Raw genomic sequence first — 23720 nt, 5'->3', positions numbered from 1 at the left:
ATTCAGAATGTATGAAGCAATAAATGTTCTTGCTTATCTGTTCCGTAGCTAAACAGAAGTTGCTCTGATATTATTCTCACAGCAAAGATTTAAAGGAAGGATGAGACTTTTGAGAACCAACCTTATCAGTTTCATCCACACTGCTGGATTTCACCACGCATGTCATAGGTCTGCCCTGGGTTTGTGCAAGATCCTGGGGCACACTTTGGGAAGCAGGCATTGGAGGCAAGGGGGCTCGTCGCTTCTTCGGCATTTCAGAGGGAAGGGTATTTGAGTCATACTGCTTGGAGATTGTATTAGCTCTCATGCCAAAGGTTGGTCTTGGCTTATTCATTAATGGAGTTGCAGGAGCGCTGGCGGTCTTTTGAGAAGGGGAAAAGAGGTCAACAATTAAAAAATAATCTGAATAGATTTTAGCCAACGTACTTCTCTAAGCCAGGGGTTCTCAACCTTCATTATAGGACTTAAATCAAATTTACCATTACCAGCACAGAAGTTGTTTCTCTGAGGGAAGATCCTAGGGTTACTACAGTAATCGGAGTACAGGTACCATTTGAATGGTGTGTGTGTGTGTGTGTGTGTGTGTGTGTGTGTGTGTCTGTCTGTGGGTTGTTGCCACTCAGTCATCAGCCAGCCTTGAGAATACAGTGGTGCCTCGCAATACGAATTTAATTCGTTTCACGAGTCAATTTGTTTTGCGAAAAATTCATCTTGCAAATCGCAGTTTCCCATAGGAATGCATTGAATTATTATTATTTTTGCCCATAGGAACGCATTACTTAAATTTCAATGCATTCCTATGGGAAACCGCGATTCGCAAGACGAATTTTTCACAAAAGGAATTCGTCTTGCGAGTCACCATCAGATCGCAAGACGCATTCGTCTTGCGAAAAAATCGTCTTGCAGGGCATTCGTCTTGCGAGGTACCACTGTACAGTTTTCTTTATTCAGGGAGAATGTCAAGCCTCCACAACTGTAACCTAAAAGTATCTAAGGATGAAGCAGATCGAAGTGAGAATAGGGCCTTTAGGCCGTGCAGACGACATTCTCTTTAGGCTGCAATCCTAAAAACACGTACTCGGTAGTAAGTGCCATTTAAAACAATGACACTTATTTCTGAGTAGGCATATCTATGATTGCACTGTTCAATCATCTAAGGAAATACCTCCTGGAACCAAAAAAACCTCATGAAATGTATTAAGTGAAATATGATCAATCCGGAAAAAGAGGGCACACAGCTTCATGGCAGAAACTGAAAAGTCATGGGGCAGCCAGTTTAACAACACATTTTAATGGGCAGTCCAAATAATTTCAAGAAGGGAGAAAAGATGTTGGAGTCTGCCTTCTGCTAGCAACTATCTGGATCAAGAGTGAACTGTAGTGGAGTCAATTGTAGGGGATTTCTACCATACATTAATATTTGTAACCTAGGTTGTCTTACCTGTTCTCGTTTCTTCTTGCTTCTCTGAAAAAAGCTGAAGAATCCTTTATTTTCTTTTTCCTTCAAAATATCTGAATTTTGCGAGTTTTGGCAAGAGTCTAAAAATAAAATACATTACCTGATCCCATCATTTCTAGACTGTTTCTTTTCTTTCCTGCATCTCTATTTAGTTTACAAAATATTTCTTTCAAAAAGAACATAATTTATAGAATACTATGTTCTCTCCTTTACATGCTTCCCTTTCAATGATCATAACTGCAGTATTGGAAAACATTTCATTATGCAAGGTAAAAAACATAAAAGCTGCAAAGCACATTTAGTCTGATTTTAGTAGTATTTTCTTTTTTAAAAGAAAATTCATTTTATCTATACCAAAAGTAAGATGCAATCTACATACCGATATCTTCCCCAAGCAATTAAAAAGACAAAAGTACTGTAATACAGTGGTACCTCGACTTACGAATTTAATCCGTTCCGAATGGACCTTCATAAGTCGAAAAATTCGTAAGCCGAAGTCAATGGGGGAATTTTTTTAAAAAAATCCGTAAGTCGAAAAAATCCTATCTAAACCGCATCCAAAATGGCGGATGGAACTCGAAACATTCGTAGGTTGAGTCATTCATAAGTTGAGGTACCACAGTAATGCAAAACCCCACAACCCTGACTGAAAACAAAACAATTCTTAAAATTGATTTTTTTTTGTTTGCAATATTATTTAGTTTTGGAGTTTGCTTTATTTTTTAAAAAAAGTTGCAAGTCACCTCAGGTGCCTGTGAGCAGGAAAGCAAACCATAAATATTTTAATAAACAAAGTAATTAGTAATCTAGTTGAGGAAAATTTCTTTTCCATCCAAATATGGTAGTGGATAAGCTTTTAAGTGTTTCCAGAAGTTTGTCACATGCATCTTTAGAGGTTTTGCAGATAAGCCCAAGTGAATGTAATATAGATAAATTCTACCAAATCGAAACAAATGGTTCAAGAAATACTATATAATGTTAACTTGCATAAGACAGGCCATGCTGTAATTCAAAGATGGCAAACCCACAGGCCAACTCTAGTCCATCTCAATCAAACTAGACTCCTTTCCTGGCCTCCAGAAAAAAGTGGGTGCCTCCTCTTCCTCTGTAGCCATTCCTAAGTGGTCGTACTGGTCAGAAAATAGGAAAGAGTGCAATTTTCTGTTTCTTGAGAATGAAGACCTTTGCAATGCTGCCATTCACGACAAAAGAAATAACTCATTTTAATCCCCCTTTATTTATTTTTTAAAAAACTCCTCTGGTGCTATTCAGGAAGTATGACTATTCTAAGTTAGGAGAACTTGCATGCCATACCAAAATCTGTGTTGTTTACTCTTCTAACAATAATTCAGACAAATCTCATTCATATTAGAAGATACTTGTTTGTCCTAATACTTGTTTAACTGGGAATGCCTGTGTTTAAGAATGCTACATCATTCGCTCTGAGGTATGTACAAACTCACCCTGTAAAGATGAAAAGCTGAATTCAGCAGTCGGTGTGACTAGAGAGATGGAGAGGAGAGGAAGATGAAAACTTAATTATAGTGACAATGCTTCCCAAATAACTCCTTCATCAGTCTCAAGCAAAGGAACCAAAAGCAAGTTCTCAAAATGCAGAAGTGTGTGAAGTGATCCCCTTCTATCAAATTTCACCCGGAAAGAAAGAAAACATTGTAATTTAAGCAAGGATGGCCAACTGGGCAAAGAAGGCACCTGGTTCTGCCCCCAGAGGCACCTCTAAATTTGGAAGTCTCTAATTTGGAAGTATTAAAAACGAATAAAATTCAAATCTATCCCTCTAAAAATAGTGGTATCCGTTGGCATACGACCAGACCAAATTGTCAGACCCAAATGCTTCATAGGAAATAAATCATGAAACGAAGGGCTGATTAGCTATAAACTTTTTAAGAATAAAGGCTAGAATTCTAAGTAGAAAAGCAAGGAACATGCAGGTGATATTAACCACCACTTCAGACGCTGGCGCATTGTATTTGTAAATTTAATATTTGCTTGTTACTGTATAAAATGCCTCTCCTAAAAGTTTCTACCACACACAAATCTCTTGCAGGATATAACAAAACCATGCTTTTGAGAGCTGTTTTTTGCTGTTTCCTCCTCAGCTGTAAAAGTACAGCAATTAACAATTGTTATTAGTAAAACAAACATTCAGTTTTAAAGAACAAAGTACGGTACCATTCATTTCTAAGTATGTCAGTATTTGGACAATGGAATTCAGCTGCAATTTTGTCATTTTTTAAATTTCAAACATGGACTCAAAACTGAGACTAGAAAGTTATTTTTAAAAACTACACTGGTATTATGAAGATAGCTACATAATATTAATAAAAAATGGGCTTCTAACATTTGGTTTATTAACTTATTTTTTTAAAAAAAAATCTATTGCACTTTAAAAAAATTGAACAGCAGTATGTGACAATGGAATGAAGAGGGCAATCTATATAACTAAGATTATAATGAACACTTTGTTTTGGAAATGGATACATCATCTCTAACTGCTAACTTGTTTATGCTGTCTGAAGGTAAATTAATGTAAGCTCTTATTTCGGTGTGTATTTGGCTCCATCTAGAATTATCCAATAAACTAGTCTAGAACTCACACCATGATCAAAAGAACTTTAAAAGTACAAACTTAACAAGATAAATTAAACGTCTCCCTTGTCCAAGGGCAGTAAACAAAATGAAAATGGGTGCTTACCCCTCAAATTAATAGCTTCCATGATGAAAGACTTCAGTAACTTCTGTTTGAATTTTATTGAATGTTCAATAAGGGACTCAAAAATCCCTGATCTAAGCAGCCCAGAATACTTAACCAAAACAAAAACACAAAAAGTGACACACCCATATATTGAGCAGACCTACCCAGTTTCTGTACATGTGGTGTGTCCAGAGTGGAGGAACAAAACCCGTTTATCTGTCAACCTATTTATCTGAACAACCCAAAATTGGTGCACCCCACTCCCCACTTCAGGACAAGTAGCAATGGAAGTTTGTCCATTGGGATGAATGGGGCATTGTCCCAACTACTTCAACCCACCCACAGCCAGCCCCTACTTCCCTGCCTTTCAACCAATTTAGGATGTAACATTGGCTGTCAGTTTCCTCCTCCTTATTTTCAGCACAGCCCCTGTAGAAGTCATTGAGACTTCTGGGGACAAAAGTAGAATTAGTTGGCTCTTCACCCTATGAGCAGCAGTAGCAACTCTGGGTGGGCAATTCTGATTGAGAAAACAGTGCAAGGAGAAAAAAGAGTTGACAATCTCTTCCTTGGCCAGGTTGCTCCGACTGAGCCAATTCATCCTTGCGGCCGACATATTTTTAAACCAATAAAACAAGGTACCAAGTCATCGGTTTCTCACATTGATGCAGACTGAATGAATGCAGAACAAGTTAGTGAGTGCATGCAGGTTGTACTGCTTCTGAAGATATTTGCAGCATGACTTTCAGGAACAGCTTTGGTAAAAAGACCAGTTTGTAAAATCTCACCTCTGCTGACATCCATAGCATATAATTCTCTGAGCCCAAGCTCATTTAGGGATTTGGTCAAGTCAAGAGTTTCCTGAGATTGGTAAGTCTTCAGTAACAGAGTGTGTAAAGGGTCGAAGTCACATTTGCTGCAGATGATTTGCATGATATCTTGCAGTGGTGCGTGAGGATTAACTCTGACAATAGTCTTCTGTGTCTTCTTGTAGTTTACAATGACTCTCACAGTTTGCTGAAACAAGGGAATTTTTTAAAAACCGATTTTTAAAATTATAGTCTTTTGCTTTCTGAAAGACACTCAACCCATCAAGTGCACTGAGTTCATTGCTACTAATAACTTTCACAAAACATTTCGGGGGGGGGATGCTACAGAATTCTAATTTATACCCCATATTCTTCCAGCTCTTCTCAGTGTGAAATGAAGATTTGGCTTAGGCCCCCACCATTAAGATTCAAGACTTGGAAGAGGATATGAACAAGGATTTGAACTCATGAATTGAAGAAGAAGAAGAAGAAGAAGAAGAAGAAGAAGAAGAAGAAGAAGAAGAAGAAGAAGAAGAAGAAGAAGAAGAAGAAGAAGAAGAAGAGGAGGAGGAGGAGGAGGAGGAGGAGGAGGAGGAGGAGGAGGAGGAGGAGGAGGAGGAGGAGGAGTAGTAGTTTTGGATTTGATATCCCGCTTTATCACTACCTGAAGGAGTCTCAAAGCAGCTAACATTCTCCTTTCCCCTCCTCCCCCACAACAAACACTCTGTGAGGTGGGTGGGGCTGAGAGACTTCAATGAAGTGTGACTAGCCCAAGGTCACCCAGCAGCTGCATGTGGAGGAGCGGAGACACGAACCCGGTTCCACAGATTACGAGTCTACCGCTCTTAACCACTACACCACACTGGCTCTCATGGCTCATGTGCTAGTGATGTCTTGCCCTTGGTTGTCAACACTTTCTCTGCTCTTCATTCTTCTTCATAGAACTTACAGGGAATGAGAGCCACAGAACTGAGAATAAGAGAAAGGACTTTTCACACTTGCTTAAGGCAAAACCCATGCACACCCCTCCTTAAAGCAGATCACAGCAGGTAGAAACCCATAGAATGAAAACCTATCTGCCTCCCTAGGCAACCAGAACTAACCACTCAGCAATTCATCTCTGAACCCAGAGCAGTCACAAGGTATGCACTACCAAAGACAAATATAGATTAGTTTCCAGTGACTTTCATATGCAATTTTATGAACAAATTCTGAATGATGCTATCCCCTCCAAAAGCTTTGGAATTTAAATGAAAAGTATTTAGGAGGTGGAAAAAGTTTCTGAAAAATATCTCACCTCTGGGATGACAGGAGTAGGCTTCTTTTTATCCATCTGTTTTGGCTTTAAAATCACTTTGTCGACTTCAATCATCCCAATGGGTGTATTTGGTTTAAATTTGATCTGCTTTTTCTCGACTGTCATCAGGTCTATGGTATGGCTGGCAGGATTCAAACGGTATTGTGCACAAAGGTATACCAGTAAGTCCATCATTGGTTTGCTGGAATAAAATGTTAATATGACTATAAATTGTTATTATATAATTTCCCAAAGGTCATTAAGAAAGACTTGGTTGTGGTGGAGGTCTGGCTCTTGAGGACACTCTTGCCTTGCTTGCAGACCAGAAGACAATTATGTACAGGCAGCTCCCCATTTGCATGGGGGATGCGATCCAGGTCATTGCGAGTGTCAGCCCGCCCCACCCTGCCCCCTTGCAGACCATAAGCAGTGCACGCGTTGGCAGTCGCACATGCATTGGTTGTGTGCAAAATGATCATTCCCTGTACAGTACATTTCAGAAGATATAGGCACTCTCAAGACTAATTTATTTCATTGGGATTCAGCAGCGTGCCTAAGGCAAAAACCACCTGCAACACTGTCAAGAAATACTGTGGCACTTTCGTAAGATTAAAACCCTGCAGAATGTCTCGGAAACTGTAAAAAAAACAAGCAACATTCCTACTCAAGTTTAATCTACTGCACAGTAACATACAGCATAGAAGCTTTAAAGTTGCTCTTGGGTCAAGCCTGATAATGAATAATTGGAACAGCTTACACAACGCCTCCCTGAACTGTAAAAAAGGGCCTTGTTGAATCAAGGCTCAACAAAACATTTCACCAAAAGACTACCAAACAGCCTAAGAGCCAAGAGTAACTTAAAAGGGGGGGGGATGCCTTCCACACTGCTTCCTCCCCTGTGACAGGTTGCTGTAGTGGGAATAGCAGGTCTCGACTACATTTCTGAAGGTTTGTGGGGTTTGTGGCCCATTTGGCCTTGCACACCAAGACAGTTCCACACTAGCGAATTGCAATAAACAGAACCGGTTTTCCTGAAATATTTTACTCAATCACTTACCGTAAACCTTATTTTTGTATGCAAGTATACAAAAGAGCAAAACGTATTATAAAATGAAACAATTCCCTCCTAAAACAGCTTCAGGAAGGGTAGGGGATGCAGAGACACAGCCCATTAAATAGTTAAGCACTAGACTGATGGTTACTTATTTAAAATGCTAGGACACATACGGGTACCTAATTCCTGCTGGCTCATGAACAAGGACCACCCAGATATAACTAAAGACTAGCAAATACACTTGCAACTTTTCTTTGCTGTTTTAGTCTAGTGAAAACAAACTAGTACTTTTACTACCGCAAACCCTGTATCAATTCTTGTAGGTCTTACCATGCTGAACTTAAATGACCTGTACAAAGGCTCCACTTAGATGGGCTCCCAAATAAAAATTATTTTAAAAAGCTAAATTTGCCAAAATACCCCCCCCCAAAAAAAAACCATAAAAATTTTCTCCCAAAAAGCTATGATTCGGATTATATTTTATTTCAACTGCTTGAGTGGAATTTCATTTCAAGTAAACATTCAATTCAAATAAATAATTGTTTCATCGGTCTAAAATTCAAGCGTGAAAACATCCAAGTCACCAAATCCTGTATTTTGCACCGATCCTTTTTTCCCCCTATTTCCGCATCTATTCTGCAGTAAATATAAATTTTAAACTGTTAACTGAAAGTAATGTTCCACCTGAATTGTAGAAACCTGCCAATCATGTTTGCACATATTTTCAAGGGGGTTCCAGTATTTCAAATTAGGCCACGTATTGGAAAATTACTCACTGGGTCCTATTCCTAAGTGAAATTTGGAGGAGGAAACACAGACAGCCAAACCTAACTAAAGCAGCGACATCTGCAAATCCACTGCCCAGGGATATGTAACAAATAGAATACCTGGCACCACACAGATCATTACTGAAAGATCTAATTTCCACTAAAGTTTTGGAGCAGGTAAGAAACAGCAAGAATGACTCTCACTTTGCCTTCCTTTCTCCACACCCCACACAAATGAGAGAATACCCAGCCCAACTTCCAAGTGCTTTATTCAAGATGTTTTTCTTACGTAGCTGATGGCTTAAACAGCCATCATGTTTTACACCAATCTTCACAGGTTTTGCTGCAGATTTTAGGATCTAAAGAGTAATTTAGGGGTCCTTGAAGGGTCACACTCTAAAAAGGAAATTATCTGGGCAGATTTATAGGCAAGAAAATGTTTCTTTCACTTTTGTTGCTTATCGTTAATTATTACCAAGAACTGCCTCCACTTTTTTTTTACTTTTTTTTCTTTTGCTGTGCTTTCAATTTTATCAATTGGGCCAATTTCCACACACTAGAAAGAAGTGTGCATAAGCCCCCCAAATGTTCATTTTTAAAGGCTTCAGGGACCTGTGCAAACTTTGGCCTAGCTCACAGGAACTCACAGCTTAAGGAAGCTCCTGACCAAGACTTGTATCATAGAATCATAGAGTTGGAAGAGACCACAAGGGCCATCCAGTCCAACTCCCTGCCAAGCAGGAAACACCATCAAAGCATTCCTGACAGATAGCTGTCAAGCCTCTGCTTAAAGACCTCCAAAGAAGGAGACTCCACCACACTCCTTGGCAGCAAATTCCACTGCCGAACAGCTCTTACTGTCAGGAAGTTCTTCCTAATGTTTAGGTTGAATCTTCTTTCTTGTAGTTTGAATCCATTGCTCCGTGTCTCCTTCTCTGGAGCAGCAGAAAACAACCTTTCTCCCTCCTCTATATGGCATCCTTTAATATATTTGAACATGGCTATCATATCACCCTTTAACCTTCTCTTCTCCAGGCTAAACACACCCAGCTCCCTAAGCCGTTCCTCATAAGGCATCGTTTCCAGGCCTTTGACCATTTTGGTTGCCCTCCTCTGGACACGTTCCAGCTTTTCAGTAACCTTCTTGAACTGTGGTGCCCAGAACTGGACACAGTATTCCAGGTGAGGTCTGACCAGAGCAGAATACAGTGGTACTATTACTTCCCTTGATCTAGATTCTATACTCCTATTGATGCAGCCCAGAATTGCATTGGCTTTTTTAGCTGCTACATCACACTGTTGACTCATGTCAAGTTTGTGGTCTACCAAGACTCCTAGATCCTTTTCACATGTACAGCTCTCAAGCCAGGTGTCACCCATCCTGTATTTGTGCCTTTCATTTTTCATTTTTTTTGCCCAAGTGTAGTATTTTACATTTCTCCCTGTTAAAATTCATCTTGTTTGCTTTGGCCCAGTTGTCTAATCTGTTAAGGTCATTTTGAAGTGTGATCCTGTCCTCTGGGGTATTAGCCACCCCTCCCAATTTGGTGTCATCTGCAAACTTGCTCAGGATGCCCTCAAGCCCATCATCCAAGTCATTGATAAAGATGTTGAATAAGACTGGGCCGAAGACAGAACCCTGTGGCAGCCCACTAGTCACTACTCTCCAGGATGAGGAGGAGCCAATATCAATCTGAGCTGAAACCAGGGCAAAGCTGCCTTACTCTCTGTAAGCCTTCTCTTTGGGCCATGTGACTGTGGCTCAACCCCACTCTCAGTCTTTCCTAGTCACATGGAAGGAAGGCATTACATTTTCGCTCAATCCAGCCAAAGAGTGTTTCCTAGAGTTTTGCCAGACAAGCTTAGCTCCCCTTTGCTTTGGCATTTCCCTGAGCAGTGCCCCACTGTAGGGCTTCACTATTCCACGAAGTCTTAAAAATCTGTCTTTGGGGACCTTTGCAGAGCTCTGGCTGAACTGCAATTAAGTTATCTAGGACAAAAAACGAAAGGAACAAGGTTCATTTAAACTAAAAAACAAAACAAAAAATGTACATCGGCGCAAGATAACAAAATCATGCGGGCACCAACAGGGTTTTTGGATCACAACATAGACATTACTGGATTTCCAGGTTCAACATCCAGGTTGAAATTAGTACGTGCTAAAGCACTTCTGCTGCAACACAGCATGAATTCTTTCTTAAACGTACCTTCCATTAACAGTAGTAGACTTGATCACATCACCTGGGAGAACCACAGACAGCTCAATGTCTCTGTCGATTATATTTTCTTTTTGCTCCATGGTGAAGTTAGTTAGTTCTGACTCATCAAAAGAAGAACAGTCAGTGATCCTTGTCTCAGATGGAGGACGAGGAGCTTTTGGCTTGGCTTTCCGTCTGAAATAGAACATAAATTTAACACAATTAGGAAAAAGCGTATCAGCAGAACAGTACTGAACACTGCAAGGAAGTGGGTAAAGGCGTCAGTGCTGGAGTCCTGGATGCAAGTGAGCTGTGCAGTTCCTGAGTTGTCTGTTAATTCTGAGGGAAACTGAATTACCAGTACAGTGATCAAGCAATTCAAGGATTGTTATGCAAGCACCCCAAGGTTTCCTGAACAACTATGCTGGAATTGCCCCCCCCCCTCCCCGCTCTATTAAGCTCTTTCCCCCTCCTGGTTCACACAATTGCCTTTTCTTTGCAAAGCTGCACTTTAAGAAGTCAAGTTTATCTAAGAGTCCAGGTCCTTACTTATTGTACTTGGGAATTCACATCTGAATGCACAGGATTGTGATAAGATTGGAACAGATATTGATCCTTTGAGTTTCGCCAGTCTGATTTTGGACATCCCTTTGCAAACTTCCCACTTTTTGGAAGCAAGGGCAACTGTGATTGTGATGCTTGAGATAATTATACATTATGTATATATGAGACAGATATATTTAACCTTCTCCAAAGTGCATAATCAAACAATGCAGTATTTTTAAATTTTCTCTCTACTCTTTTAATACAGTATTTGCTTTTTACAACATTTTACATGGAGATGGTAAGCTGAACATTACAGAAATATACCACAATCATATTTAAATCAGCTCTGCATCACATATTTTAAAATGTACAGCATTGGACACAGACATTATAACATTTATTTAAACAGACTGCCAGGTATCTTTAAAGTATGTTGCACTATAAAATCTAGTAAAGGAACATGGGCAATACACAACTTAGTTTTGCTCAGGGTATAACCCTTCTATCTCGCAGTAAGCCATGGGGATGGGAACAGCTCTGCAAGGGCAATGATTTTCTTTTGGGAGGGGGGGAGGACTTGATGGTGGTAAGACACAACTTAGGGCTAGTTAACACATGCATGTGCTCCATTCAGTATACAGTAATTTGATAACTTTCAGTTATTTCAGTATTACCAGCCCAAAACACACATACACACACAGTACTTAACACTGGATCTGCTCCATTTTCATGCAACCTCACTTAGCAGAATGTTAGAGCTAACAAAAGTTAAGTAAACACCTATGGGGGAGGGAGGGGAAAATGTTCTCAGAAAACACAACTATTAAGCAATTTAGCCATGAAATTGAACAGCATGATGCACGTAGCAGGAATGACCAGGTAAATACATGAATACAGCAGGAAATCATGTGTCATCTGTTTTGAAAAGTAAGACAGGGGTAAGGCTGCAATTCTGAGGCAGCTTGGATTGGGGGGGGGGGTTCCAGAAGATAATTAAATTATCTCATCGAATGCCCCTCCAGACTCATGTTGAGGGTAGAGAGCACTCTTGTGTCCATCTATTCCTTTTTAAAAAATTACCCTTCCCCTCTCATTATTCCCAACCCCATATTGTAACTGCAAATAACTCAATGGGAGAAAATGATGATTGTCCCAGCCCATATCTGCATAGTATGTAAAAGGTAAAGGTAAAGGACCCCTGGACGGTTAAGTCCAGTCAAAAGCGACTATGGGTTTGTGGCGCTTATCTCGCTTATCTTTCTGGGTCATGTGGCCAGCATGGCTAAGCCGCTACTGGCGCATGGATAACCATGACGAGTTCCACAGCGCACAGAAATGCCATTTACCTTCCTGCCGCAGCAATACCTATTTGTCTACTTGCACTGGTGTTCTTTTGAACTGCTAGGCTGGCAGAAGCTGGGACAGAGCAACAGGGGCTCACCTCGTCACGCAGACCCGAACTGCCGACCTTCCGATCAGCAAGCCCGAGAGGCTCGGTGGTTTAGACCACAGCGCCACCCACTTAGTATGTACCCCTGTGTGCACAGAGCATTCCGGTACCCTTATGGCAGCCTTACTACTTGATACACTGGCCCCCACAGTGACAGATTCACCAAAATTGGAGTGAAAGGATGTCCTGCTGGACGTCATCCCCATCAGTAAGTATTTCCAGCAAAGAACTAAACTGGGTTCCAGAAGAGAATAAGGTGATTTCCATATATAAAGCCCAGGCTTCCACTCTCACTCCACTCCCTAAACCTACTACTAGAATTCTCAAAGTCACGGAAAGAAGGTGGTGGAACAGCAGGGAAAACAAGTATGCTGCTGCACATATTTTATAATGGGTGGGGATCCAGTGGACCCCCCAGATGTTGATGGAGTTCCAAGGGCAGTATCCAACTAACACATCTCAATGCAAGGATTTCTACTTGAGCAACAGACTGTCCCTCTCTCTTCCCCCCCCCATCACCTCAAATCTGTTCCCGTAAGTTGGTGGAACCCCTAGAACAGATTTAGGGGGCACATGGGAGGAGAAGTTCCACTGCACAAATGAAACAAGTTACTCCAAGCTACTTCAGATACAATCCCAAGTAGCCCCAGCCACCATGGCCAATGGTCAAGGATGGCTGACTGAATCTAGTAGCATCCAGAGAGCCACAGGTTAGCCTCCTCTGCTTTACAGAATGAAGATGTCAATAAGATTTATCTTCTGGGTGCGAGAAAAAGAGCGAACGGACAACTGAAAGGAAACAAGTGAGAAGAAGACTGCGTGGATGTGTGGTGTTTCTTCAGTCTGCGTTGTCTACCCCCAACCTAGAGGCTAATCTGACATTCAAAGAGTTGTGCCTTGCACAGACTGCATGACTGACATGCCACACAAAAAGCTCATCTTGATTCAGGAAGCTCTGAAAAGAAAAAACTTTCAAACCACAAACAGAATACAGTACTGAGTTATGTGAAACTTCAGTGTTTATATTTAGAAACGTAATTCTAAAAGGAGTATGGGAAATCAAATGAATGGTGCATGGGAGAAGAAGAAAAAACCCAACCAACCAACCGGGCAATTCATAGCATTCCGAAGACGGTTTTTCCAACTTCAGTCCTTAGTTTATTTCTTAAATTTTAAAAATGCCAATTTATGAAAATAATGAATCATTATCACGCAACTGTCAACATGATATGTGCTCTGACCACCATCCACCTACATCTTGGCCGTGAGTCCTGGAAGACTTGCTCCCTGTCTTACAGGTCTTTTCCCACCTGGCCTGGGAGGGCAGGGCCCTGACTGACTCCAGCTACAAAAGCTGAAGCTGCTGAACACACTCTTGGGTTGGGGTATTGTTAGGGGTTTTGGTTGGGAGCGTGGTTGTTGCTGTTTTTGATATTGATTTTTTTTGTATCTTTCTTTTAGATCTTATTATGATTTATATGGAAACTGTTTGATTTGGTTATGTACTTTTTGATGCTTTATAATTTATTGTTTATGGCTACTTTTGCTGTGTTTGTAATCGCAAGCTGCCTTCAGCATGGTTTTAACTACGGAAAGGTAAAGGTACAAAAGTAAAATTATGTATGTATGCTGTCACAAAAGACAGTGAGTTTTTTGTGATCTTAACACTATACCATGAGCTCCATTAGGAATAGGCGCATAAGAGGCCCACTGGATCAGACCAAAAGTTCATCTAGTTCATCATCTTCTTTCTCACAATGGTTAGTCACTGGCTATTTTGAAAGCATTTACTGAATATTTGGAAGGAGGGATGCCATTTCTTTGTTCTTTCTCCAGACACTTCTATTTTTAGAAAGGCAAAAATTATAAATATTTATGTAAAGTTCCCAGAGCCTTGAGGACAGAGAAGGGCATAAAGCTAAAAAGAAAAGAAAAGCATAATATTAAAGATGCACAACCACAGCCTGGAGTGCCTCATTGGAATTTATCTCTTTAGAACTTCAATGTAAACTATGTAAACAGCAGAACTATAGACTTATATATGTGCGTGTGTATGTATGTATGAATGGAGAATTTAGGAAGTATTGGGGGAGTTCTAATCCCTGAGATTAGGCCTCTGTTTTAAAAGAAGAATGGGTGGGGGTTTGCCTTAAAAGGAAGTTGCAACTTTCCCCAATCTTGTAGAATGGGTGGATTGGGGTAAAGCCACAACACAGGGAAGTCAGCTATTTCCCACCTCTACTGTTTCTCTCCCTCCTCTCACATTCAGCCAAGCACTGCCCTCCCATCTCTGATACAGTGTGAGGTGTTTCTGGTCACCCAATGAATTCCTGTGTGGGCAAGATCTGGAAAACGCTGCACAACAAATGGATACCTGTGGTCTTGGGATAGGAAAGCAATCTTCTGCCCCTATTGATTACCGACATTAAAATTCTGCAATTTCCTTTCTCCCCACCCCCTTTGCTTTCTGCCAATTCCGACCTATTCCGTGCGATAAAATAAAACGTAAACTGAATATTTAAGGATTTCTAAAATGGAATTTAAAAATAGGTGCACATGCACACACACACACACACACACACACACACACACATACACACACATCACTTTCTATGAAATTCGAATCTTTCATATCAGAAGTACATATCATAGTTCAACCATGCATTGTGTAAAGAAGTACTTCGTTTTTTCTGTCCCGAATCTTCCAATGTTCAGCTTCATTGGATTGCTGCAGGTTCTAGTATTATGAGTAAGTAATAAAGTAAACTGCAGTAAAGGACTGTGTTATTCCTCTCTTGTAAATGACCAACGAGCTCCATTGATTATAGGATAGTGTGTGCCCTTTTTTATTTTTTTACTTCCAGCCAAAGAAAACATTTCTCTCTAATCCTGAAGGAACCCCTGGACTCTCCAGGAACAGGGCCATCTTAAGCATATTTGGCGCCCTGGCACTGTGGTGCGAATATCCCTCCGTCGCCCCCCCCCCGTCCTGTTTCCCAGCGCGGCTGTCTGGCGGGCACAGCGCGGCTGCCACAGGCTCAGCAGCACGGCGCCCCCCTGGCGGCCCGGGCCACCCAGCCTTGCCGTAGGGCCGGCCCTGTCCAGGAAGGTCTGAAACCCTGGGGAGCCCCTGCCAGCCAGTGCAGACAACAGAGAGCTAGATGGACCACTGGTCTAACTCTGTATAAAGGAGTTTCCTATGCAGCTATGCATCAAGTATTTCCCTTAAATAGTTTTTATACATTTGAAGGAAAGAGTGATTGGCCCCATAAAGCACAATAATTAAGCTGAGAATTAAACAGAATGCTGGAAAACCATTTTTTTGTACCACACTGAAACCAGAAGCCAGCTCTCCCGGTTCCTCTCTGCTTCTTTTCCAAGCAATTGGCACTGACCCTTCTGCAGATCTGATAATACGACCTTTGGACAGCAGCAGTCCTGGAAACAGAAACGCTTTTCAGCTGGCTCCAAGTCCAAATGACATTTTCTTACTTCAAAAGGCCAAAAAAGCATACTTTGAGCAGCAGGTTAAAGCCAAATCTGTCACAGATATTCGTGTTTTCAGCCAGGGTCGTTATGGCACCTAAGGAAAGTGTGTCAGACCCTGCAATAACTTTGGGGGGGGGGGGGAGAATCCACTGTGTAAGCCTTTGTTGCCCGATTCCATTGCTGAAGTGAGCTACTAACAGTGAGGCTCCGACTGTTAGCATCTCGGCCATTTAATTAAAAGGCTCCTGCAGTTTTTAAAACACACTTGAACTTCTGCAGTGTTGCATGACTGCAGATCAATCAACATATATACTAACAGCAAACGTGTTCTCCAACTAGCTATCATTATGCAGCTAAAATAGCACCATCCACGCACAAGAGGGAGGTTTATCAGCAGGTTTCTTGGAACCAAAGCATTTGCAGAAATAGAAAAACTTGGGAGAGGGCTTAACGGGGAGGACCCCTGAAAGATAACCCAATGGGGATCCAGGAGACTCAGGAGGGAGGAATCATAGAATCACAGAATTGTTGAGCTGGAAGGTACCTTGAGGGTCATCTAGTCCAACCCCCTGCAATGCAGGAATCTCAACTAAAGCATCTATGAAATGGAATATTCTTGAAAAGGGCATAGATAGCAGGCAGGCAGGCACTCTGAACAGGAGCATTTCCGTGCTGCAACACGAAAAAAAGAAAAAAAAGGACAGTCAATCCCAGGAGAACTAAGAAAACACTGGGTTAAATAAATCCTGCCTGTGGCAGTCCCAATCTGGACTGACACCACAGCCCAGAAGTTGCCAGGGGTGTTACATAGATATGAGAGGGGAGGGTCCCCAATCATAGCATTCAAAATTGTATCTACTGGCATCAATTCTAGTTTGACCCTAAATGTACCTTTCACTAAGGAAAACAAGGAATGAAATTAAGACTGCCACCAGAAAAGCAAGGAAAGGAAAAGAAACAAGCTAAAAGGCAGTAGGAATTTCTTTTCTATACAAAATACTTTTAATCTTTTAAATCAGTTTGTTAGATCTTGCTTTTTTGAATCAGAAGCATTATCCAAATAAGTAAGTACAGACGGATTTATTTGGTGCAAACAGGAGTTCTGAATTACAAGCTTCTCTTTCTTGCACTTTCAAGATAAAGCAGAAATAAACATGGCAACAATAAAATAAAAAAGGTCACGATTCCATGCATAAATTTCTGTTTTATTAATATCACGGGATAATAGTGAAAAATAATGAGTGTCGTTTGAAGGGAATTGCATGCCAGCAACATGGGAAGCTTTGCCATTTAAATGACTGCCTGGCCCCTTTGCAGTCAGCTGAACAAACTGGAAAGATTTATGGAATCAGCTGAGGTGTAAGGCTGAAGACACAAGGGGGGGGGGGAATCAGAGACAGAGGAAGGTACAACCTCACAAGCAACACATCCAGGTTAGCGATACATTTGGGAATCTCTGTGCTATTTTAGTTCTTCTGCTTCCTGCACAGCAGACATGCTGGCTTCTTCAGGAAACACCCCACAAGGCAAACAGGAAGTGAATGGCACCAGCGCCAGTGTGGGATGAACAAGTCATCTGCCTGTTGTCTGCCCAGTATTATACAGTACTTACTCCGAGTGAGACAGCACTTAGCAGAGAATGCAGGAAACTTGCCTTACAAAAGTTTATGAACGAAGACAACTGGCGTGCACACACAGTTTCAACTGCAGGAGGGTTCGAGAGAAGAAAACCAGCAATGTTTATATTTGATGGTGTTTCAAAGTCCCAGTTTATTTAGCAATATCCCTTGAAATACACCAGCAGTGTTCTACGGAAATTTAATGTGTGGTACACAGTAGTTCTGTGCTTGCACAAAAGCTTGCAGTAGACTTAAGCTGTGCTGTGGCCTCAAAGAGACAAAAGGAACATATTCTGGGGAGGTGGGGGGGGAATGATAAATTATAACCTGCAATGCCAGGGGCATGGATTCAGCAAAAGTTAAGCACTTTTAAACCCCATTTATTTCAGCACATATGTGGGGTTTTCCTGTTACTTATGTGGGTACTTAACTTTTACTAGATTGTGCCCAAGACTTCTACCACAGCCTGAAATTTTTAGTGCACACATTTTATTTCAAGGATTTGAATCCTATACTTCAATAAATTCCCAGTACAATGTAAAATACAATGAAAATGAAAATATTAAAATTGCACAGTTTAGAAGAGCAGCACAACAGCAAGACAAATATATATATATTTAAAAACCCAGATCAGATTAAAATGTCTAGAATTTTTGCTAAAAGGTTCTTGCCTGACAATGAAATATTAAAATAGGCACCAGGTGAAATTTTCTAAAGAGAGTATTCTACAGTCTAGTACCACAAGAAAAAAGTTCCTTCCCCGAGTAGTCAGACACCAAATCAACCGTTGACAGGGTACCAATAGAAAGGCTTCCACTGTAGATCTTAAACTCATAAAGGCAAGTACAACTACCATTTCCTCCCCAATGCTGGTAAGTCTAGCTATGGGCATCACAATCTATGGCATGGTATCCTCTGTCATTCATTTAAACCAAAACTTCTGAATACAAAACCATTTTGCAGATAACTTCAGATAACATTGCTTTAAAAGACACTGTCTCACTAAGCACTGCTACAGGAAATAGTCGATTTTGCACATGTCTAAACGAAGTTACTTTATCAAAGATTTCAATCTATTTTAGAAAGCAAGCAACGGCCCGTCCCTGCTAGGAGTGGGGAGGGCAGCGAGAGCGACGCTGCGACCCTTAGAACCTCGGGAAGGGCGTCCCGGGGGCAATTTGCTCGGCACAGCCCAAATCCGGACTCCCCAACTCTTCGGTTAGCTCTAATAAGAGCTCCGGAGCGAGGAGGGTAGAAGTCGCGGGGGCCATTTTGAGCGGCAACGTTATTCTAGCAGGGAGAAGCTTCAAGCCGAAGGCGGAGAGCGCTGGATTCTTCCGAAAATAAAACGATTGGAAAAGATTGTAAGTAACCTCACGATTTGGATTATAAAACAATTTGGATCTGGGAGAGAGGGGAGAAAAGAGGAAGCCACCCCCCCCCCCACGGCAACAAAAGAGACAGTAAATAGAAACCCGAAGCCATAAACAGAAGATTTGCAATTCAAAGGATCCCTCAAAGGCATCAAAGAGAATCTCCCCTTTGATGCAGGGTGAGAAGGGGAGAGAGACTGTGGTTTATGACTGCCCTGCAGCAAGAGGTAAAGACTGAGAAAAATCTTTCTTTTCCTCGGGAGCCGGCAGCCCAGGCAACCCAGTGAGTTGATCAGGATTTATGAGTCAATTTTTATTTCATTTTGTATTTCTGGACTTTGTGGAATTTCTTTTCTGGTTTAAATGTTTGTGAAATGTGAGTTCGAACTTTATTGTTAATAAGACTTGAAGAATGCAGCCAGCTTGTTAAAATGGAGTCGAGAAAATAAACTGTGATCATATTCCACCCCACGTGACAAGTTTTGACCTTGGCAGGATTGAATTATGTCAACAAAAAAGTGTTCCCCTGAGTTCCAGCGGTCTGTTTTGACCTTAATGTGGGAAACAAGAATAGAGCTATGTCAAGAGGAGACACGACGGCAAGAGTTACAGAAAAAATTTCAGATGGTGATGGCAGAATATGATTTTTTAGGAGATGAAGCTTTTGACACTGAAAAAGATGAATGTGAGAATGACAATGATGATGACTGTGATTTGGAAGGAAAAGAGGAAGATGAGGACTGTGATGATTCAACACAAAATGAAGCACACCACGAAAAAAATGATGACTTTACTCTACAAAAAGTTGGATGGAGTGCCCCGCTTTTGAGGGGGGCACGATTGGTATTATTGGAACTCCAGAACGCCCACAGGGAAGAAGGAAAAAATATGCAGAGAAGAGAAGAAATTCAGGGGCCCTGTATGGTGGCCTGGATGGCAAAAGACTGTAAACAGGGGGTGGGGTGAAGGGAAAGTGATGTTGTGATTACATGGATGGATTAACAGGTTTATAACTGGTCTGCTGATTATGGAATTTGCTGGATTGGGGGGGTGGAGCCGGTAATCGGGGATGTAAGGTTAAATTGAGAATAGTTATAGTTTTAAAAGTGAATGGATTTTGGAAAATGTGAAAATATGGAGGCTTATAGAGGGAGAAAAAATTAGGCACGGGAAGATAAAATGGGAGTTTGATTTTTCAGTGATTTGAAGTTGTATAAGATACAAAGGTGTATTTCTATAAAGTAAGAAACTGTTGCAGATGATAAAAAAGGGATGAAAACCGGGGAAGGGGGGGGAGGGGAAGCCCACAAAATATGGTTTTACAATCATGAATGTAAGAAAAATTTTTCTGTTTTGTATTGTTTTTTTCTCTTTTTTTGCCCTTTCTTTTTTTTCTTTTTTCCTATTTCTATTTTTCTCTCTTTTTTTTGGTATGACAATAGATGGTTGGATGGATGGCCTCCTGCGTACTGCCCTGGTTTGCTGGAGCTCCCTGGTGGCAGGGGGGGGCTTTGGGGTCAGGGGAGGGGGAGGAGGACAGAAATCCAAGCATAAAATGGAACATCTCTGACTGTTCACATACATGGGATACTTCTGTGGCAGGGGAGGACCCATGTGGGTGGGTAGGAAGGAGGTGGAAAAGGTGTTTATGTATGTACCGTTTTTCTTTGTTTTTTTTGTATTCTGTAAAATTAATAAAAAGTATGTTTAAAAAATAAAATAAAAGACACTGTCTCACTAAGCACTGCTACAGGAAATAGTCGATTTTGCACATGTCTAAACGAAGTTACTTTATCAAAGATTTCAATCTATTTTAGAAAGCAAGCAACCGACCACTCAATTTGTACCATATAGAATGATGGTACAGCTGCTAACATCCAGGAAGGCACGCCTGGCAAATCCACACCGTGATCAACTCCCACCTGGAAACCAATGTCCCCACTGTGGAAGGACGTGTGGATCCAGAATTGGCCTCCACAGTCACTTACGGACCCATTGTTAAAACAGTGTTTATGGAAGACAATCTTACTTGGCTACGAGCGATAGCCAAAGAAGAAGAAGGTCGTGGGAGAAGGGGGGAGAGTCCATTTTACAAACTACGTGCCACAAAATCTGACCAACCATTAAATGAACCGGAAGAGAATCCTTCGCATGCCTATGTGGGGGGTAAGACTTTCTTGATTAAACATGTATAGGATCGGTCTCTGTGTGTGTTTCTACTTCCTTGGAAATTGAAAGGATAAGGCAGAGAGACAGATAGGAGGGTAGCAAATATACCAGGTAGCAGGTGAAGGAAGAGATGCTATCCAGGTAGGGTTGCCATCCATCCCTAGAAAAACGTAATTGTCCTTTTTTCTTTGGAGAACAGTGTCCCCTTGTCCTGTATGGACTTCAAATGGGATGCCTTTTTCACATATTCAAGCTCTTCTTCTTCAAAACTGCATGGGAGACGGTGGGTTCGGTGGGAGGAGAGCCGAGAGTGAGAGCAAGAGTTATCGTGGGATGTGGGCAGAGGTTAGGGTTGGGGTGGGGCCAACTGCGGTTGCAAAGTTTCAAGTTTTTGTTTTTACAAGTTTTATGCCAATCATGTTGAAAAAGCCTCCTCTAGGTAGCAAAAACTGCACAAGTATAAACTATGCACCTGTTTTCGTCACAAACCAAGGAGTGCGCATAATACAAATCAAACGGAGCACTCGTCTCTGCAGATGTGGGAAAAGAGTTCCCTTTCCTCAAGCTCCCTAAGCAGTAAAAGTTATTACATCCCACAAGCTGCCACTGTGTTAACTACTACCTAGCAGGGCAAGCACCCTTTGATCTTATCCAACAGATCCCTGACAAACAGGAAACAATGCTCTGACCTTGTAACAAATTACTAGAGCAGCATTACCTACCTTAGCAATAAAATAAAATGATCTATACTATATGTGCAATGTTACAATCCTTAAAAATCTGAATGAGGTCAAGATTTCAAACTGTGTTCCAAAGAAACTTATCAGGAGTTCCCCAGTTACTAATACCTGTTTATTAGATGAGTAATAATGGCCAAAAAATGCCCTTCAAAGGAGAGCTCACTCACCAATGCAAATTTTTGTAAGCAATGTACTGTAGGGTACGGTCTAATTTAGCCTAGGCTGATGGCAAGACCCTCATAGGCTTTGATGCATTTACAGCAAGTGGTTCATACATACTAGAATTTAAATAAATAAGCCTCCTGGATTTCAAACCTGTTAATTATATGTGTTTCTCTTTATGTAGCAATTGCACTGTTCTCTTCATTTTCTTGGTGAGGTTAGTGTGTGTTTGGGGTAACATCATATCTACACCTAGCCAGACAGGCATGTCTCTTAAATGATGATAAATGATGCGCTTTGTTAGGATCAGAAAAAGCAGGAGAGCAGTAATGGTCTCAGTGGCAAAATCAGAAGAGCAACCAAATGTTGAGAAGATATCTCTGCTAGTAATGAATAAGGGATTGTGTGTGCACATTGTTGCATTTTTTGTTTTGTTTTTTGGCAGTCAAAGCCAAAATCATGTGACTAATCACTGATTAACATATTGCCCAGCCAAAGGAATGTAGAGCACAGCCAATGAAAGTACTGTGGCATGATTTTTACAAACACAGGTTTTCTCTTGAATTTACACCCATGTCTTTTCAGCCATGTGGCCTTTTAGAGATGTGATTCATTGTGTTCCTTCTCACCTGAGGAAGATAACAAAGGTGAACTAGGAATCTGTGTTGCAATTTGATGGCTACAGATTTCAACCAGAACTTGATTACCTTCTTCATCTCTACCTATCCTACCTGTTTTAACACAATAAATGGAAATCCAAGCAAGGGAAATGGGCCAGTGCGTTGAGCAGAGGTAGCAGGAAAAGTGGTTTCAGGATTACCACTGGTTCCACATGTAAGGTAAAAGGTAAAAGACCCCTGGATGGTTAAGTCCAGTCAAAGGCGACTATGGGGTGTGGTGCTCATCTTGCTTTTCAGGCCGAGGGAGCCAGCGTTTGTCCACTGACAGCTTTTCAGGTCATGTGGCCAGCATGACTAAACCGCTTCTGGTGCACAGAGGACTGTGACAAGTTCCAGAGTGCATGCAAACGGCATTTACCTTCCCATCACAGAGGTACCTATTTATCTACTTGCACTGGTATGCTTTCAAACTGCCAGGTTGGCAGAAGCTGGGACAGAGCGACGCAAGCTCACCCCGTTGCGTGGATTCGAACTGCCGACCTTCCGATCGGCAAGCCCAAGAATCTCAATGGTTTAGACCACAGCACCAACCACGTCCAATTTGGTTACGCATGTACCCATAAATGCCAATGCATCTGTGGTGGCTTTGCTGCTCAGTTTATACATTACAGCAGTGGCAGAGTAAACACTTTTTGTGGCTTTATCCCATGGTACTGGTGTAATGTTTAAGGGCCAAGGAAACAGAACCATCTGGAGGGGAAACTATTGTACAGGAAGGGCCATAATGATTTGCCTGGCCTACATGGGGCTGTGCCTTTAAAACTTTGCAGCAGGACAGTAAAGCCATGGAAAACCAGCTTCCAGACCACTGCTGTAACATATAACCGTCACATTTACAAAACTGACAGAAGACTGGCAGAGGGAATGGCTTTGCTTAGAACAGTTGGTTAAGTGTGTGTGTGTGTGTGTGTGTCTGAAGTTGCTCCCCACTGTTTGCAAACATGCCATTTGGATTCATTTGCATGAGCAGAACCTGAAATTACGCACACCACAGCAAATACCTTTTAATGTGTTCTGAGTGATTGTGTGCAAAATGTGACTTTAAAATTTTTGGCTTTTAAATTTTTCCGGTGGAGGATGGGGAGACGAACAAAACATGTCCCTTTACGAAGATACATTGCTTTGGTGAAAGGAAGCAGAACAAGATGCCTAAAATACAAGAACTAAGCCCCGTTTTGCAGCTATTTTATAC

General features: G+C 41.4%; 1 protein-coding gene across 4 annotated transcripts in view; it reads right to left on the bottom strand.

The window, feature by feature from the left end:
- COBLL1 (cordon-bleu WH2 repeat protein like 1) overlaps positions 1 to 23720 on the bottom strand; it is an 85520-nt gene that overhangs the window by 18222 nt on the left and 43578 nt on the right. For all 4 annotated transcript variants that reach the window (XM_088660966.1, XM_035132712.3, XM_088660977.1 and 1 more), the window contains 6 exons: positions 10310 to 10495; positions 6282 to 6483; positions 4964 to 5192; positions 2923 to 2961; positions 1442 to 1539; positions 122 to 361 (listed from right to left, as the gene is read on the bottom strand). In XM_088660966.1, coding sequence (XP_088517092.1) covers positions 122 to 361; positions 1442 to 1539; positions 2923 to 2961; positions 4964 to 5192; positions 6282 to 6483; positions 10310 to 10495 — 994 coding nt within the window. The remainder of the gene's footprint in view (positions 1 to 121; positions 362 to 1441; positions 1540 to 2922; positions 2962 to 4963; positions 5193 to 6281; positions 6484 to 10309; positions 10496 to 23720) is intronic.

The sequence above is a fragment of the Zootoca vivipara genome, chromosome 1, assembly GCF_965207765.1.
Source record: "Zootoca vivipara chromosome 1, rZooViv2.hap1.1, whole genome shotgun sequence".
Lineage (NCBI taxonomy): Eukaryota > Metazoa > Chordata > Lepidosauria > Squamata > Lacertidae > Zootoca > Zootoca vivipara.
Note: the sequence above shows the minus strand (reverse complement) of the source record. Positions and strands in the feature narration are given on the sequence as shown.